General features: G+C 28.4%; 1 protein-coding gene across 1 annotated transcript; it reads right to left on the bottom strand.

The window, feature by feature from the left end:
- Positions 1-6,254: 6,254 nt before the first annotated feature.
- Positions 6,255-19,265, bottom strand: LOC129612890 (uncharacterized). Its single transcript, XM_055526706.1, has 12 exons — positions 19,203-19,265; positions 18,912-19,127; positions 18,481-18,713; positions 17,738-18,327; positions 17,189-17,512; positions 16,958-17,128; positions 16,276-16,891; positions 15,881-16,149; positions 15,397-15,769; positions 13,356-15,351; positions 10,566-12,110; positions 6,255-10,472 (listed from the first exon to the last, which is right to left on the bottom strand). Exons 1-12 carry the CDS (start codon positions 19,263-19,265, stop codon positions 6,255-6,257), a joined length of 10,614 nt encoding a protein of 3,537 aa, XP_055382681.1.

The raw sequence follows: 19,265 nt of genomic DNA, 5'->3' as shown, positions 1-19,265 counted from the left end.
AATTTAATTTTATTTCAGTTCAATGTTTTTGATACACTATTTCTTTATAGATATACTTTGGTTTCAATCTTGACATTACAAAATATCAAGGCCTGGAACTTAGACTCCTATTATGTACAAGACATGTTAATATTTTTGTATTTGTTTCTATTGATTATTGTACAAAACATGAGACTATGGTATTCTTTAGTCCATATATAAAATTCGTACGGGAAGGCTGCGTCGCTGTGCGGTAAAATAATTTATTTCCTGTTTAAAATTTAATTTTAATTTAAATTTATTGAATAATTATATTAATTTTTTGTGTTATTAAATAAAATAAAGATTTGTAATTTATATTAATTAAATTTTTCTTTTGTTCATCATAATTGGTATGAAACAAAAGTATGGGATTTTGAAAAAATAGTACTAAAATTTATTTAAAAAGAAAAGTCACTTAATAAATTAGTAAGATTTGGTGTATTTTTTAAAGTTTCTATTTTAATCATATTTAAATAAACTATAATAATACATACATATATTTGATTACGTTCATATAAATAGGTGTTGTGTCATATAAATGCCACGAGGGCGTTGCATACTTTGCCTTACAAGAACGAACTTATCAGTGATAAATGTATACAAGCATTAGGAGAAAGGAATTCGATACCACCGAATTATTTTTAATTTGTAAGAACTTTAAATTTTATTTTGTTGCCTGTTGTAAATATAATTTAATCAATTACCTCGTAATGTTAAGATTTAAACCATTTAAATAAGTATGTAATTTAATCTCTTATAAAAGAGAATTAAAAAATTTTGTGAATTTAGTTGAATACACAAGTACATTTATGTCATAACATTTATTGTTTTTCTCATCAAATATTACTAGTTTTAAGAATAATATTGATTAAAAATTTTACTTTTTTATGTAAATATTTCATGCAGTTCATTCAAAAACAATTTTGTTATGTATTTATTATTTTGGTTTTAACAAAAAAAAAGTATTTTTTGAAAAATAATACCTGTAATTTATTATAATGTAATTTGGTACCTGTAATTAGTAACTATTTTGTAAGAACAAAAATTTAATTTTGTTAATATTTAAACGAAATAAAATAATTTGTATTTTTTGTATTTAATCGTTTTTTATTTTACAAACATCCCAAATCACCATGAACGTTTCTAATTTATACGAAAATACCTAATTATAAGAATATATTTCTTAACAAAAAGTATGGTGATAAACTTTGTAATACACCGTATGTAAACATTAGTAAATTGTGCATTACGGAGTCTTGAGAATAAAGATGTATGTGGATTACGAAGTCTCGAGAATAAAGATGCCTGTGCTATAACGTATTTAATCTAAAAAATTTACATAACCGTTTGTATACATATGTAGATATAATACGTTAATTATATATACATATATAACTTATAAATATGTGCATAGGCAACTTCAAGTTCTCTATAAAGCAAGAATAGATATACGTTAATTGACCGTGATAACTCTGTGATACCCGTACGAAGAAATTATTTTAGGTGTCGGAGATAATTGACATATAGTTTCATACAACCTCTTGCTTATGTCTAATATCATTTTATACCTACATTATGTGATAGTTACCACATAAATCTAAAGGAGTTTTACTGAAAATGATGGCATCACAAACCAATTTAGCTACCACAATCCTATTAGTCTATCCTAATTAGGGAAATTTTCCATAGCTTCTATACTTTCTGAAATATACCCAAATAAATTTTGAAGTTGTATGGCAGCTACCTAAACCAGTACCTCGATCATATTCTATTTGAATAGGGTTCTAGCATTTACTATAATTTGCTAAACTTAGTTCTATTAGTTTTTGAGTTATGGTTGGGACGGACTGACAGACATAATTAACTCGACTTAGAATTTGACGCTGATCGAAAAAATATACTTGAGTTTATATCTCAAACCATTATTTCTTAGCATTACAAACAGTAAACATAAATCTCCAATATTGTTGGTCGCATCATTGATTAGGTGAAAACTTATATTACTCGTATATATTACGTATGTATTTTGTTTTCCAGTACAGAATTTTAAATATTGGAATTGTTTTTATTTAGAAAATTACTAAATATTTTTACAGAATATGGGTGATGCAATATTATAAAAAATATTTCTAAATTTCGAAATCATTACAACATTTCGTTTATAGATTTTGATTTTAATAGTTCATTTATTCGTTTATTCTCCAAAATGAAGTATGTATGTATTACTACGGTATGTATTACTGAATTTAGAAGCCAGGGTACATATTTATGTATGTATGTTGTACAAAATTCTAAAATAAAAGACTATATTTTGAACAGCTTTTGTAGTAATTATGTACATATATACACTTATGTACATACAATAGAAGTAAAAACTAATGCTCAAATTTTCGATGAGAATGCCAAATAATTCAAATTGGAAGAGAATTAAAAAGACCAAACATGAAAGGTTGAACGACAAACTGAGCAGAAAAAACAAATAAGTACTTGATATAAATGTTATATAACAGCTACACCCTGAAGCAAGTCGATTTTATTGTTGTTTTAAATAAAGTTCTTGTATACGATTTAATTCATAGCTCGAGAAATATTAATGGAACTCCGACGTTATTTACACGACGTCTACAATTTATGGACAAAGCATCATACCTCACTTGCTTCATTCTGTTTATGTATAAATAATTTTGAATCTATAATCAAATTTCTTTTTAAACCTTAATTTTTATTTAAGATCATAAATTTTATAAATTGTTACAAATGAAAGTAGAAAACAATTTTATTTCAAATTTCTTGCTTCGAATAACAACAATATTACAAAAGTTACTTCTTATATTTAATATTTTAATTCTAAATTTAAGGTATACTTGAAAAACCTTTTTTTTACATTTGTAAACAATTTTCATTAATAACGAATTATTTTTATAATTAACATTTTTACATAATTTTCTGTCTACAAAAATTAATAGTATTTAAAAGACTGTTAAATGAAAATTTAAAATTTCACCTACCTGTAAAATATTCTATAAGAAATACATAAATTTTTACTTTCTTAAAGTATGCATGTAATGCAATTGCAATAATTCTTTGTATAATTGGCAAATAACAGAATGTAATAAGAATTTGAACATTTTCAAAATAATTTTATTCTTGAATATTGACATTTTTTTAATTTTATAAAACTATCAAGCACAGAGCTGTAGAAAAACTTGTAAAATCTTCAAAAATTTCATTTGCTGTTGTAATATTTTATTATACTGTTGATTCATAAGTATGTACATATATATGTTTCCTGTAACTGTGTACGTACATTTACTATTTATTTTTAAAATAACAGATTTTTTATTGAATGCATACAAAAACTTATAATCTAATGGTAGAAAAATTAATAGTATTTTTTTCTATATATTGTTTTTTTTTGATATTTTTAATTTTATCATATTCCGTACAAATTGGATGGTAAGTTTCGCTGTTTATTTTATTCAACATTATGTAGTATGTGTAGATATGTATCTGATACAAAAATGGGTCCTGTAACATTCATACTGCTGGTTTGGTTTTAAGTTACTTGTTATGGTATTCCTTATTTTGTTTCCCCTTATTTTAGCCTTCTTCTATACTCTTAATGGGATGGTTATATTGGCAACACTATGCACTTAAATTTAAAATAATTATGAAAGCAAACCATTTTTTTATGCTTCAATTGAGCAGAATAGTTTGTGTCTTCCAAAGTTTGAAATTTTCCATAACTTTACTGTTAAAACAGTTTTGGTAGTTTCAGATTGCTAATGATTGTTTTTATTTTACAGAATCATTTAATCAATATTATTTTTCAACATTTTGTTGTTCAACCTCTTGCAATTTTATACTGCAAACGTTTCAGTGTAAAAATCAAATTAATTTAAATTTCAATTCCAAGAATATCGAATTGAAGAATGAATTAATTAATCAAATTTACGTGTTTGATGTTAGTAACTAATTTTTTCTTGGATGACATCAGCTTTATTATAAACGTGTTTCTACACCAAATTGTCTTTCATTTTGGAATGAAAACAAATCATAAATATTGAGCTATCAACCAATAAACCATGCTGTTGAATTTTCTTTTATTAATCAGATTTAATCTATTTATTTTGTTCTTTTCAAATCTTTTTCAAATGACTCTTCTAACGAATTCTTTACAAATTTTATTTTCCAAAAAACAAATTTGAAACGTCAACCATTTTAATCCTTTCCAACATCAGTTTCCAACTTCATTATGTTTAACATTATCCAACAGTAGAAATTTATAATACACATAAGATTTCGGAAATAAGAAGAACAATATAATATGTAAAGCCATTTTTTTTATGTTAGTTACTTAACGTAAGTATTCTAGATTAAGATTAATATTTATGAAAATCAAGCTGTACAATCATTGAATTCAATTACTTTTGAATAATAATAATAATAGTTAAAAATTTTTTAATTTTTGCTCATAATTATATTAATACGTATACAATCAAAGATTGAAAGTAAATATTTAAAATTTATTTTTTATCATACTGTATTCATTGTTCCGCCTTACGTATGCTGTAGTTGTGCATGTGTATTTTATTTTACAGAAATAGAAAAATTAAAGCGTCTTTTAAAACAGATTGCCTTAAAGAGACAAACCAATGAATTCAGCTTTAGTTTTTCTATTTAATTGAATAGTATTTCTTCTACTGCATTTCGTGCAAAGTTTACAAATACTTAAAGTTAATGTCGTCGCTATTATTGTAATTTTTAAAAAACCAATTTTTTTTATATTTAAAAATGTACATTTTCCTTTAAATTTTTATGGTTTATTTTTTTTTACAATTTGAAAAATTATTTTAAAATTTAATGAAGAATAACAAATTTAGTTTCTCTAGAAAATTAATAGAAATTTTGTAATCACGAATTTGATGACAAATTTAATGTGTGCCAACAATTTATATCTGATTCTGTTTTCTTATAAGGCTGTTTAAATAATTTTAAAGTTTAGATTGCAAAAATATTTCTTTAATTTAAAAAACAGTGATATTTTTAGTTTTATTTTGCAAAAATTTCTATACAAAAATTTACATTAACCATTTTTCCAAAAATATAATTTTAACAATTTCTATCACGAATTCGTATAAATTGTTGGGTTACTGCTTGAATCTAAAAGCATTTTCATACAAAAAATTTTAGTTTTTACTGCTAAAATTTTTTTTTTGCAAAATCAATGGAAAATCAATGGAATCGTGTGGAATTAATTTAATTTTATAGTGATGCAATAATGTAGATTTAATAATATTGTAATTTCTTGGCACTTCTAGATAGTTTTTACAAAGTTCTTTAACATTGTTATTCTTAAAATTGCCATTAAATTACAAATTTTCTATGCCGAAATTCAACGAAAAAAGTTAAAAAAAAATAGTATAAGGTCAATTTAAATTTTAACCAACTCATACTGAAAATACTTTATCGTCAATACTTAACAAGTATCTAGAATTTTTTCCAAATGGTGTTTTCTGTGCGTTTCACGACGCATTTTGTTCAATTCAGAATGCTTGACTTACACTTTTTTTTAAATTATTAGAACGTATCGTAATTGTATCGATATTTTGTAAAAAGTCATTATTATCTTTTAAAGCATTTCATTTCTACAAAAATATAAAAAAAATTTCAAAAAAACTAGTAAGGCATAGTTTTTTGGGACTTTCTCTCTGCTTGCTATAAATTTTTCTCACTTAGAAATACAGGCAGTATTTCACATACTTAGGATATTAACTGCAAATTGGAATTTACAATGAATATTTTTTTTTAATAAAATCTTTTAATTTTCGATCCGCACATTTATGTAAATTTGAAATTAATTAATTATTTTTAATTTTTTAAATGTCGATACGAAAAATTAAGACATTTTTTTTGTTCTCATTTTTTTTTTTTTGAAAATGAAAAATGGAGAAAAATTTTATTATCAACGTTTTTAAAAATTTTAGAAATCAACGTTCTTGAAAAAGTGAAAACAGTAAAATTTCCTGATATATCGATCTAGAAATCCTTTAGACTTAAGTCTACCGAAAAAACTTGAATTTTAAAAATGTTAGAATAAAATCTGGTGTTAAAATATAAAAAAAAATAGTCTCCTCATCTGAAATAAATAAAAAGAATTTTATATAAAAAATTTTTGAAATAATAAAGGTTTTTAAAATTGAAAATAAATTATGCGTTCTTAATATCAATTTTTACATTTTCCTCCTTTTTCGTTTTGAAGAAGCTTTTGAATACACATCAGCTCCTTCTGATTGGTAATATCCCATTTGCCCCTGTCTAAAAATTTCCTCTGGAGAAAAACTTCTGATTGTACTTATTGCACTTTTAATTTGTTGTTTTTGTTCTAATTTTTCTGGGTCAGTTTTTTCTAAACTCTTTTCTAAAACGTCTAAATAAGATGTTCGCATTCCTTGTATATTTTCATAATTTTCCAAAGCGGATTTGCTGAAGTCACATTTATACTGATTTTGGTTGTTGAAGTGGTTTTCTTGATATCTGTCAATAACTCCGCCAATACCGTGCCAATCATTCCCATACTGTGGTACTATTTGAGTATGACCCAAAATGTTGTTAAGTTCTTGAGAATGTTTTTCGTGTTTCTTCAAAGGTTCAGAAACTTGACCTCTAACCACGTGAGCAGCTGGGAATTCTACTGAACCTGAACGATCTTGAGTTTCACTCCGACCCCCTTTGACGATATCATTTCTTTCTTCTTCAGAAATTCTTTGAATTGTCCCGTCTACACGCACCATACGTAAGAAACGATCTACAAAGTGAGTATCAACATGTTTTATTCCAAGTTCATCGACAGATGTTGGTGATGATTCTGGATCACTAACTTCGCATGATTTTCTTCTTTTTTTTTCTCCACCAAACGCGCCTAATTGTAAAGGAACCGAATGCCAATTTTGTTGAATGTGGTATTGTATTTCAGGATCTTTTTCAATATGATCTGCAACTGCGTTCCTAAAATCTTGGCTGCTCATACCTCTGAGCTGAGGTACGGCTTGTATTAACGCTTCATACAAACAGTTATTCAATGAAGAATCGTCTATATTACTTGATGCATTATTATTCTCAAAAAGAGTAAAATGATTATCTTTAATATTTAGTTTAATAATTTGAGTTTCACCTTCATTTGATGTTGAAAAAGTTTGTTGTACACCATTTTCTGTTTCAACAACAACAGTTATATTTTTATTGATTCCTTGATTTTTTAATATTTTAGTTACTACTTTAGCACATGCGCCAACGCAAGTTATATCCATTTCAACATTTTCTCGAACTATGGCAGCAAATAATTTTGGATTTCTAGTTTTAATAGCCAGTTCTCGTAAACTTTTATGATATTTCTTTGTAATGTGATTTTTAACGTCAGAATCATCCCCAGATTTTCCATTATTTTGTAGTTCTTTTTCATAATCGTTTTTAAGATTTTTATAACGATTAAAATATTCACTTTCCTTGTAATATCTGTATGCCTCTTTCAATTTTTCCCCAGCATAAGTAATTAATTTATGGGTTCCTTTAGTAATAACAGGTTTGACAATGTGTTCTTCTATGAACTGCTCCATTTTTCCACAAATTACTGCTTTTAACTGATCATTTGCATTTTTTTTAAATGTTTCAAAATCTTTTTCATTCGCTTCCATCTCGCATTTGGGATTTTTGTCAGTTTTTATTTTTGATTTACTATTAATTTTTTCTCTAATTTGTATGTCTATGGCATTTAAAGAATCAATAGTTACTTGAGATATTTTCATAATATGATACCCACGTTCTGTCCAACGTAAAGCTTTTGTTAAAATGGTGATAGTAAACATGAAATCATCATCTCTTTCGTTCAATTTTTTGAATCCTTCTCCAATTCCACGAACTAAACTTTCTGCGGCCTTGTTGTATGTAGATAATAAAGTTTCCGTGAAATCTTTTTTTTTTAAATGGGAATCTAATACTTGTCTTAAAATTTCATTCGCTTTGTTTTCACCAAATGTATCGAACAATTCTTTCACACTTGCAGAAATTTTATGATTGTCTATTTTGTTTTTCGTGTCTGATAAAATATCAAAAGCTAGCCGTTTGCAATATGCTCGCAAATTGTTTTCAATTACATAATCAATTCCAGCATTAGCCAAGCTAAATGTGATACCTTGAAAAGTTTTTAGCATAATACGCTTAGTTACGGCCACTCCTACAGATTTTAAACCCACAGCTTTAATAAGTTCTGAACCATACATTTCTGCAACTTTTTTTCCTTTTATAGTAATATCCGGACCAGCCAATTTGCGTCCATACCGTGAAACTTTTGTGCCAGCGGAAAAAATTGCACCTACACCTATAGTGGCAGCTGTGAACGCTATACTCTGAAGTTTGTGAGTTCCATAATCTTTCCAATTAAAATAACCTGATTTTAAAGCGCCAGCAGCAAACATAATGTCGCTTATGCCCTCGCTAATAACACCAGATGCCAAGTGAGTTGCAAAACCACCGAAGTATAATTCTATTATTGAACCTATAATTATTTGGCTGATTCCTAGTGATATTACTATAAGAGTATTGAAAATCATTTCTCGAGTCCATTTTTTCTCTTCTAGTTGTATTACATCGTTTAATCCATTCAAAAAGAAATTTTCCATTTCTTCTACATTTGAAAAATCGCCTTGATCAAAAAACTTTGTCAATTCTTTTAAATTAAATTCGGGAACTTTATATGCCTTCAATGAACTTCTTACACTCTCTAAAATTTTGGTTACGTTGTTAATAATGTCTTCTTTACATAATTTTTCATCAATAAGATTGCGATTTTTCAAATTGTTTAAAATAGTTTTAATTTCTTCATTTAAAGATTTTTTTGTTCTCAAAACAGTAGCTAATTTAAAAAGCCTTGCTTCCAAAAGTTTAGCTAAGAGTTCACTATAGGGATTACTAGCTAGATTTATCCAAATACAAGAATTGTTTTCTTTTTTTTGTTTTATAAGTTTTTGGAAAGCAATTCTATAAGTAAAGCACGCACGTAAAAGTTCTTGAACAGAATTTTCATAGACAGAACTATTTAAGTGAATGTTTTCAATCTCATCATATTTTATTTCCAGTTTATACATTGTACTTTCTCCGGCATTTTTTATTTTAAGAATATTGTTTTCTACAAGTTCTAGTAAAATTTTTTCTGCCTCATTTCGTTTAATATCTACTTTAGCAAAATCTTCTAATGTGATAAAATCGAAAGAAGGAAAGTTTATAGAATCAATATTACTTAAATCAATCATTGCAGCCTTCGCAAGATTTATCACTCCATCCTTTTCAAGTTTTTCATACACATTTGCTTCAATAAACTTTAAAAAACAGTCTTTCTTGAAAATTTCGAAGTCGACTTGAGCAAATGTAACTGCTTTTTCTACATCAAAAAATACGATTCCGTCTTCAAAGTTAATTTTTTCTTTCATTAAGTTGCTTTTATTTTTTTCGTCAGTTAATGTTGGATCCAGTTCATCAAACTTTTTCTTATTTAGTACAATATATTTGGATTCATCTCTTAGAATATTTTCGTTTAATAGAAATTCCCAAAATTCTTCCTTATTAGGTAACCTTATTTCTTCCTTTAACATTTTTTCAAATTTTTCTTCACTGCTAATATTTTTACATTTTAAAAGAAAATCATTCAGCTTTCTTGCTGATATTCCATAACCTACGGAGATGTTTGCAATTTCCTTTTCGGAAATATTTTTTTTTACATGTGGCTTTTTTAAAATATTTTCTTTAATTAGTTCTTCATGTATACATTTGGATGATTTCTCATCAGTTATTTCATGAAATTGTTGCAAAGTTATAAACTTACCAAAAATTTCATCAATGGAACTTGAAAAAAGTTGATATAAAGCGACTTGCTTGTTTTTTTGTTCTTCATATGCATTAATTTGAACAATGCCTTTACTCTTATTTTTTACTTTACCAATTACTCCAGCGTAATACATAAAGAATTTACAATTTTCATCGAAAAGTTTCGCAGCTTCACGTAATTCATTTTTGAATTCTTTAACACTTTTCTTATTTTTTTCTGCCGAAGACTCCCAATCAATTTGTTTGGCAATTGTATATGCTTTATAATAATGTGCCGCCTCGGAAAAGCTTGGCTCTTGTTTGATTATATTATTGAGTAAATTTATACTTTCGCCAAATTTTTCATTACGAGTAAAAAACTTTGCAAGTTTAATCATTTTAACCGGACTATCGCTTACCCAATCTTGTAAGTTTTGAACACTATCGCATTTTAAATTTCTTAAACATTGAAGAAATTCTCTCAACGAATTGTTAAAAAATATTGTTACTTCACTATTTTTTAATGTTTTTATCTGCAAACTATGTTTATTGAGCCAGAATGCCCACTTGTCCAAACAGCTTTGTAGAAGAAGCTCTCTAAGTTCATTTTTGTATTTCAGATTTTTCAAATCATATTTATTTGGCATTTCAGTGAAACCCAGAGTATTAGCAACACTAACTGCTACATTTTCGATTTCTTCAACCACCGATTTATCTTCCAAGGCAATGGATAATGATTTATTCAACTGAATATATTCCTCTTTGAAATTTTTAAAGCAATTTTCTTCAGTAATAATTTGAGTTTCATAATAAGCTTTAACTTCTGATATATGATGCAATTCTTCTGCGTTACGTTCAGCCTTTAAAGCAAATATTTTGGAATTATTTAAGTTTTCTTGTGTCGCAGTTTTAACAATCAATTGGCCTGAGTCTTTATCGCCACATCTTCCTGCCCGACCAAAAGCTTGTTCTTCTATGCGAACATTTTTGGGTAAGTAAGTTAAACAAACATGCAACCCTCCTGCCTCTTTTAATTTCTCTTTTAGTTTTATATCTGTTCCTCGACCAGCTAAATTTGTTGCAATAATAATTTGTTTTTGTTCTAATTCTTGATTTCCTTGAGCAATATTAAACTCTTCATAATCTCGTGTATATGTATAAATTTTATTCTTAGTTTTTTTCCCAATAAAGTTGTATAAAGAATCAACATCATTCACAGTCTCAAAAATTATCAAAACCGATCGATTTTCGTTTTCCACAATGGATTTTGTTTGTTTATAAATAGAATTTATCCACTCTTCTTTGGTTGAACAAACGATATGTTCACTTTTAACAAACTGTTTTGATCTGGCTGTGGGAATAATAACGAAATCAACGTCATGTAACTCTTGCAGAAAATCCTTTTCTCTTTGTGATCCTAAAGTTCCTGTCATCCCATAAAGTTTTTTATACATTTTAAAGAAGGATACGTTCGAGATAAAAACTGCTTTTAAATTTTGTAGCGATAGTTTACATCCGTGTTTAAGCTGTAAAAATTGATGCAACGCTTCATCCCATTGTGAATTTGATTGATCTGTTCCCGTATCCCTATCAATTATGGTAATATTAGGATTACGATCAGGGTTCATTTTTGTTCTATCTACATCGACAACGTAATCCTGTCCAGGTTTCATAAAAAATGCTGTGATGGCACTAGAAATCCAAGTCTCAAGATGTTCTTCCACAAATGGTTTTAAGTAATTTGGGAGTCGAACTTGTTTCTCTCTTTCCAAAAATTCCTTAAAAAAATAATACGCACATTCGGTATAGTATTCAAATTCAGTAGAAAAGGCATTAATAAAATTTTTCTGAGTAACATTTTCCTTAATAATTACACCATGATGATCTAATATTTCAACTCTCAGAAGCCGTTCCCAAATAACTTGTATTTGTTCTTGACTTAGTTTAGAATCAAAGTTCTTTATATCGTCGCTTTTGACTGCATCATATAATTGAGATAAAATTGCTTTTTTTATTACTTTTACGTTAAATACATTGGACAGTTCACTATAAGAACTTACTGGTTTATTAACCCATTGCCAAATATAAACGTAAACCGACTCTAGTTTATCAAAATCTGGCATGTCATGTGATAAATATAGCATGTTATTACCTTTATCAAGCAACATGCTGTCTACTTCGTCAACGATGATGTTTTCACGAGCACGATCACCCAGAATATTTTTTTGATATTGGGTGTATGCATTGAAAACCGAACTTTTTTGGGATAAAAATAATGCTTTATTTTATTGATATAATGAAATAACATGTTATTCAAAATATTGTCCATCGTTTGCGATCACTTTTTCCCACTTTTCTGGTAACAAATGAATTCCGCGCCGGAAAAAGGCTTCATCTTTCGAGGCGAAAAATGAATCAAGCCAATTTTTGATACCTTGCTCAGAAGTGAAGGGCATTCCAGTGAGGGCGTTTTGCATCGAACGAAATAAATGGTAGTCGGATGGGGCCAAGTCTGGTGAGTATGGCGGGTGAGGCAAAACTTCCCAGCCACTGTTTTCCAGGTAATTTTTGACCGGTATAGCAACGTGGGGCCGAGCATTGTCATGATGGAAAATTACAGACTCGTGCCTGGTCGCATATTCCGGCCGTTTTTCTGTCAATGCCTTCTTCAAACGAATTAATTGTTGTCTGTACAGCTGTGCCGTAATAGTTTGACCTGATTTCAGCAACTCGTAGTGGATTGGTCCCCTCTGATCCCACCAAATACTAAGCATTACCTTAGAGCTTCACATATGATTTCTTTCGCTTCGGGTTATCATAATGTATCCATTTTTCGTCGCCAGTAATAATTCGATGCAAAAACGACTTCTTTTTGTAGCGTGCAAGGTGCATTTCGGACATGCAAAATCGCCTTTCGACATCTCTTTGTTTCAGTTCGTGTGGCACCCAATTTCCTACCTTCTGAATGAACCCGAGCGATTTCAAACGCCTGGAAATGGTTGCCTGTGACACGCCAAGTGCTTTTGCGAGCTCATCTTGCGTTTGGCACGAGTCTTCACTGAGTAGGGTCTCTAATTCTTCGTCTTCAAATTTTTTCTCTTGACCAGGGCGCTCTTTGTCCTTGATGTCGAAATCGCCACTTTCAAAGCGTTTGAACCACTCAAAACACTGTGTTCTCGATAGAGCATCGTCACCATAAACCGCCACCAGCAAACGATGACTTTCGGCAAAAGTTTTCTTCGCGAAAAAGTATCCCAACAATACTTCCCGCAAATGCTGTTTTTTACGCCAATTTTCGAAGTTCTCCATAACGGTAAAAATCTTACGCGCACTCAACGTTAGCGAATAGTCTTTGTGGCTTTGACAACTAACCGATGGTACTTTAAAATGACTTATATGTCATTGAAGTATGACAGCGCAGGTGTTAGTAGGGCCATCTGTTGTGAAAGTTCGGTTTTCAATGCATACACCCAATAAAATTCATGTAGCAAATAGTCCCGTTGAAAATTAGATAAATCTCCATATACCACATTACTCCAATAGGATTTTTTCCTTATTTCGATATCCTCATTGCAATTATGTGATACACTAATATTAAATAGGCTATAAATATCTTTATTTTCTTCAGCGTCTCGTTTTGCCAAAACAGAAGAACTGGTTATGATATCGACTTTTTGGTTACAAAGTGCTTTGGCAATCGATATTGCTACAACAATTAAAGATTTACCTTCACCAGTACAAACTTGTGCTAATGTATTACGTTTATTCAATAATAAAGTCATTACAGCTAATTTTTGTGTATCACGAAGCTTGAACTTTCTTTTCAATTGTATTGCTCGATCGATTACTGCTACTACATCTTGAATATTTTCAAGAATAGCACTACCTTTGGCTTTCTTTGCCCAATTCTGAATATGGCTTTCTTCAAAATTATTTGAAAAATCAGTAGGAAGCAATATTAGTTTTTCAATTTTTGACAATATTTCACAAATTCCTTTTGACGTATTAGCATTCTTTCTTATTAATTTGTTTAATTGGGTTACATTGCGTTCTCTTTCGTTAACGAAAAATTTCTCATTCATTTTTTTGATCCAATCTTCAATCTTGATGTTTTTTATTTCATTTACCTCTTCTATACCCAAAATCCATTTTTCGTTGTAAAAATTGAACAAAATATGAATGAACACATGTGATGATGTATTTTTATTTCGAAGAACTTTTAAAAATTCCTCTATTACACTAGTTCCAGTAACATTTTCTATAGAAAGGAGAAAATAAGTAGCTTTTGATATATCTTCATCATTAATATTAGTGATTAAAGATGATATTTTATGTCTCCAATAACTTTCTTTAAGAGCATATGGCCACTCAGATAACTCTAATTTTTCTAAATTTTCTGTTGATTTCAGTGGAATATTACTCAACAAATATAAAGTATCTTCAATACACTGACAAGAAATTGAAATTCCACTACTACACTCGTTTAATTTTTTATAAAACAAAAGCAATAAGGTTTTATTTTCAATTCCGTTTAAATACTTCCTCCACTTTATTTTCTCTTTCAACAATCTTTTGAAATAATCTTCAATTTTTAACAAAATTAATTCATCTATCCAATTTTTTTGAGAATGAGCTGATATAACCCAATCCAAGATATTTAATTCATTTTTATCTTCTGATACACATTCAAGAATTGAGTTTATTAAACAATACATTTCCTGACAAGATATATTTCTCCCCTCATACATGAGACGTTGTGATATATGAAATAAAATGTCACTATTCCCAATGAACGTCAATTTTTCAAGCCTTGAGTTTAAATCAATTTGCTCATTTTCAGGAAAACATTGTGAGATCGTCTTCATATATTCTTTTTCATGCAAATGTCGTTCTTTTTTTATTTTTTCATTTTCAATAAATCTTTTATAGTTCAAATTTTCTAAATAGCTTAGCAATCTTTCGTTTTGCTCAAAAGATCTATGATCAATAAAAACCTTCGAATACAGCATTTCTTTTGTTTTTATTTTTCGACTAGGGTTCAAATAGTTTTCACCAATAAAAAATTGTGTGAATTTCTTATCTCTATACAACACATAAATACTTTGCTTGGAAAATGGGTTGTGATTATTTTGCAAGACTAATTTATTTTCTTTTCCTACCATATAAAGATTTATATTAACGTCATATATATATGCCAACAATTCTCTATAGCTTTCCGAAAATAATTGTTGTTTTTTTATATGCTTTACATATTCCCTGTATATTGATTCATCCTTCAAATAATCGGAATTTAAATCACATAATTGTGCACTATTACTCAATAAAATCTGCTCTTTTCTAAGCGAATTATGATATTTTTTGTAAAGTTGTTTTATAATGTCATTTGTTTCGTTCGAATTTCCGACTTCCAAAATGAAAGTTCTTAAGGAACAATACAAGCTTTTAAAATCTATTTCAAAGATATCGAAAGTTTTGTTTTCATTGAAAAATTTATTTTTTTCTAAATAACTATCAAACTCTTCTTTTTGTTTTAATTGATAAATCTCGCTTAAAATAGAAGCATAAAAATAGTTTTCCTTTAGACGACTTCTTTCAAGCTTGAAAAAATTTTCATCAACATGTAATTGTATAAATTTTCCAAACTCAACTACTAAATGAACACTATTTTTACAAGAAGGATTATGATTGGTCAATAAAAAGGATTCCTCCTCATCGTTTTCATACAAAATGATATTTACATCAAATATACGAGAAAGTATTTCCCTATAGCTATTCGATTTTAAACCAATCTTTTCAATGTAACTAGTAAATTCTTTTAATAGCAATTCATTTTTCACACATTCGTCTTCTAATTCCGAATATGGTTCTAAGTCTGTACTCCATTGCAGCTCTTGGTTTTTCAAAAAATTTTTCAATTTGATATAATATTCTTGAATAAATTTTTGTTTTTCATCTATTGCGTTAGTTTCTCCCAATTCAAACACAAATATTATTAAGCAACGTTTTAATGTAACGTATAGTCCTTCATCTTTTTTAATGTTAAGACAAAGTTTAGAGATTGTCTTGCGCAGTTCTATATTATCTTCATTAAAATATCGAGATAATGGTTGCAAAGCAGGATGAATAATGCTGTTACAATTTTCTTTTTTGTCAGTCAAATATTCTAATAAGTCAATGATACAATCTGAACTATTTTCAACACGCCAATCAATTGGTAAAAATTTTACCATTTCTTCCAAAGAAGCTAATCTATATTTCTCGATTAAAATGCTGTATATAATACGTTGCAAGCTTTGAAAATTGTCACGTTCTTGGACATTATGTATTTTATTCGATAATATTTGAAAAAGTTTATTAGCTTCCAATATATTTATATTAATATTTTTTATTTTTAACCATTCCTCGGTAACGCAAGGATTTTCATTTAAATTTTTAAACAAAACATCATTTTTAGTGTCTTGGTTAAAGATTTCGCTTACTTTATTGACAGGCGCTCTTTGCAGTTTGTTTGTTTTTCTAGGATTAAAAGTTTTTTGAATTCTTATTTGTATACTGCGGTTCTCTTTCTGTTCTTGGTTATCAATAATTTTTTGTAAGCTTTCTTTAGTATTATGAAATTCAGATGTTAAATTTTGAAATTCAGATGTTTTTACAGAGGAAAAATAATGTGAATATTTCGCTAAAATACTATCTTCCGATATAAATTTTTTTCTCGTAGCACTTGCATGCCTTTGTCGATCACTAACTAATTTGCTACCAGTTGCTTTCTTAAAATTTTTCTCATATTTCTGAACATTCCTACGAGTTTCAACTGTAAGATACTTCTCTTTGTAAGAGCAATATATACTACTACCAGGATCATTATTGCGATACACAAGATTACACTTACTATCTTCATTTTTACCATAAAATATCGGCTCACTCCAAAATTGATAGTCAATATATGCGATATCCCAGCCATCTTTACCCCATTTACCATATAAACCTCCTTCTCCGTTCTCCCCATCATTTCCTACGTATTGAATTTTTTTGACCTTAATATTTTCGTTATTTTGTGTATTTTTGATGCATATGTCACCAAAATATCCGCCTTGACCACCCAAACCGCCATTTCCACCCTTCCCACCTGGAACACCTGGTGTTCCTTCGTACAAAATACAGGCTCCCATTCCTATCTCACCTGAACTTGCATTGAAAACGAAAGTAATTTTATTTCCCTTTTCGGTTTTTGCTTCCATAAAAATAGCACCTTGAAATATATTACGATTACTGCTCCAATTCGTTAATATTTTTGTATTATCCCTCACGCTTTCAATATTTTTATCTATAAGGGCTTTTCTTCCATATCCAAACTTAAAGTCAAATAATAAGCATGGTGGTGGGAATGCATTCTCAAATTGATACCAACGAATACCATCACCATCTTCACCATTCCTTCCGTGACCTCCGTCTTGTCCTTTACTACCATTTCCTCCTGTCGACCATATCGTAAAATTTTCAGAATTTTCTATTATTTCTGAAAGTATTAGTACATTTCCACCACTCTCGCCAGCATATCCGTCTTTCCCCTCCTCACCATTACCATCACTTCCAGTGGACGCATTTTTGGAATAAGCGAAATTCTCGGGTTTTCCTGAAAAGTTCCAAGTAACCTTACCATATATTTTTATTTTTCTGGCATATATAACCATATTTTTTCCATGCCAAATATTGTTTACTAAATCCCTATCAATATGAATTAGATCAGCACCAACAAGCCTAACTTCTTCAATTCTAGAATTTTTTGAAAGCAAAAGCTCTAATTCTTTTAAAATTCGACTAACAAAAATGTTTTTTCCATTTATTTCAATAATTAAACGACCATCAATTTCTTTGGTTTCAAAACTTATTTTTTTAGTATAAGCACGTATGACTTCTTTTAATTGATCATATAAGTAAAAACCACTATCTTCAATTAAGCAAACGGCGGAGTTTTGTAGCGGCAAAAATTTTTCTCCACAAACGCGTTCATCGAAATTTCTTATAACATTAATTAACATCGGCAACGGTAAATCAATATCATTCACTTTTTCTAAAGCATCAATAAATGATTGAGGATAGTCACATGTTTTTAGGAAATCTATGAAATTATGTAAAAATGTCAATTGATTTTTAAAACTATCACTATAAGTAGACAATTCTTCAAGGCAATTCCTTTTGAAATAATATATAATTTCATTCTCATCCATATCATTTAGTAAGGCAAAGTGATTCATTAAAATTTTGTAGTATTCCTGTTGGTTTAATGATTTTGGAATATCTTTTAAATAACGCATTCCACCAACTGAACTGAAAATTCCTTGAAGAATTGTATGGCAATTATTTCGATCATATTCTTTTAACAAATCAGTATTTCCTTTAAGCCAAAGTTCAATACAATTTTCCAAAAATTCTCTTTCGATAAAGGCACTGTCAACGTTATTGAGTGTTATTTTATAGAAATCCGAAATAAAAGTTTTAATTTCTTTTAAATCATTTTTGTATTCTTCAATTCTTGTTTTGATAATTTCTTTAACAGTACGTTCTTTATTTTCATTTACATTTGTATTTAGATTTGCACACCGTACAAAAAGATTTTCAGCTGCTTTCACATATTTTTCACTTATTATATTTTCATTCCCTAATTTGTATGCTTCTGATAAATACATTGATATATCCGCCATTAACCACAAATCTTGAGAACTATGTATTGCTAACATGTCTTCCAATGTTATAATTAATCTTATTAGTCTTAAAGACTGCACTTTACTTTCAAAAACAGTTTTTTCATCGCAAGATAGGCGTTCCAAATTGATCTCATCGATATACCCCAAATTGACACATAACGTAATATATTCATTCAAATTTAAAATTGAACATTGAATTAATTTTTCTTTTTTTTTGTCTATTTCAGTTAAAAACTTTTCACAATCATCTTTTAATTGCTGCGTTTTTTCAGAATATTTTTCTTTTGGAATCGTTTTTAAAATCTTGATACATTTTTCAAAACACACTTTAACGCCTCCCAAATCGATTTTATATTTTTCGAATAAATTTTTATTATAATAACAAGCTATACCGTAATAATGATAAGCTAAAATTTCACAATTTTGTAAAAGCAATGGAGTTGTTTTACTACAATCTTCTTTTAAATTTTTCTTTAATTCTTGATATTTCTCATGTATTTCTTGTAAAAAAGATGGTAACAAGAGTTCATGTTTTGAGAAATTCTTTATTAAATTTAAATATTCAATAGATTTTTGATAATTAAATAAAGGATGTATATTATTTAAGTTATTTATTACTTTTAGTTTTGCAAGTTCAAATTGTTCTTGTCTATTATTTACGTTCGACGCGGTAGATAACAT

This window comes from Condylostylus longicornis, unplaced genomic scaffold (assembly GCF_029603195.1).
Source record: "Condylostylus longicornis isolate FDR11 unplaced genomic scaffold, ASM2960319v2 ptg000004l, whole genome shotgun sequence".
Taxonomy (NCBI): domain Eukaryota; kingdom Metazoa; phylum Arthropoda; class Insecta; order Diptera; family Dolichopodidae; genus Condylostylus; species Condylostylus longicornis.
Note: the sequence above shows the minus strand (reverse complement) of the source record. Positions and strands in the feature narration are given on the sequence as shown.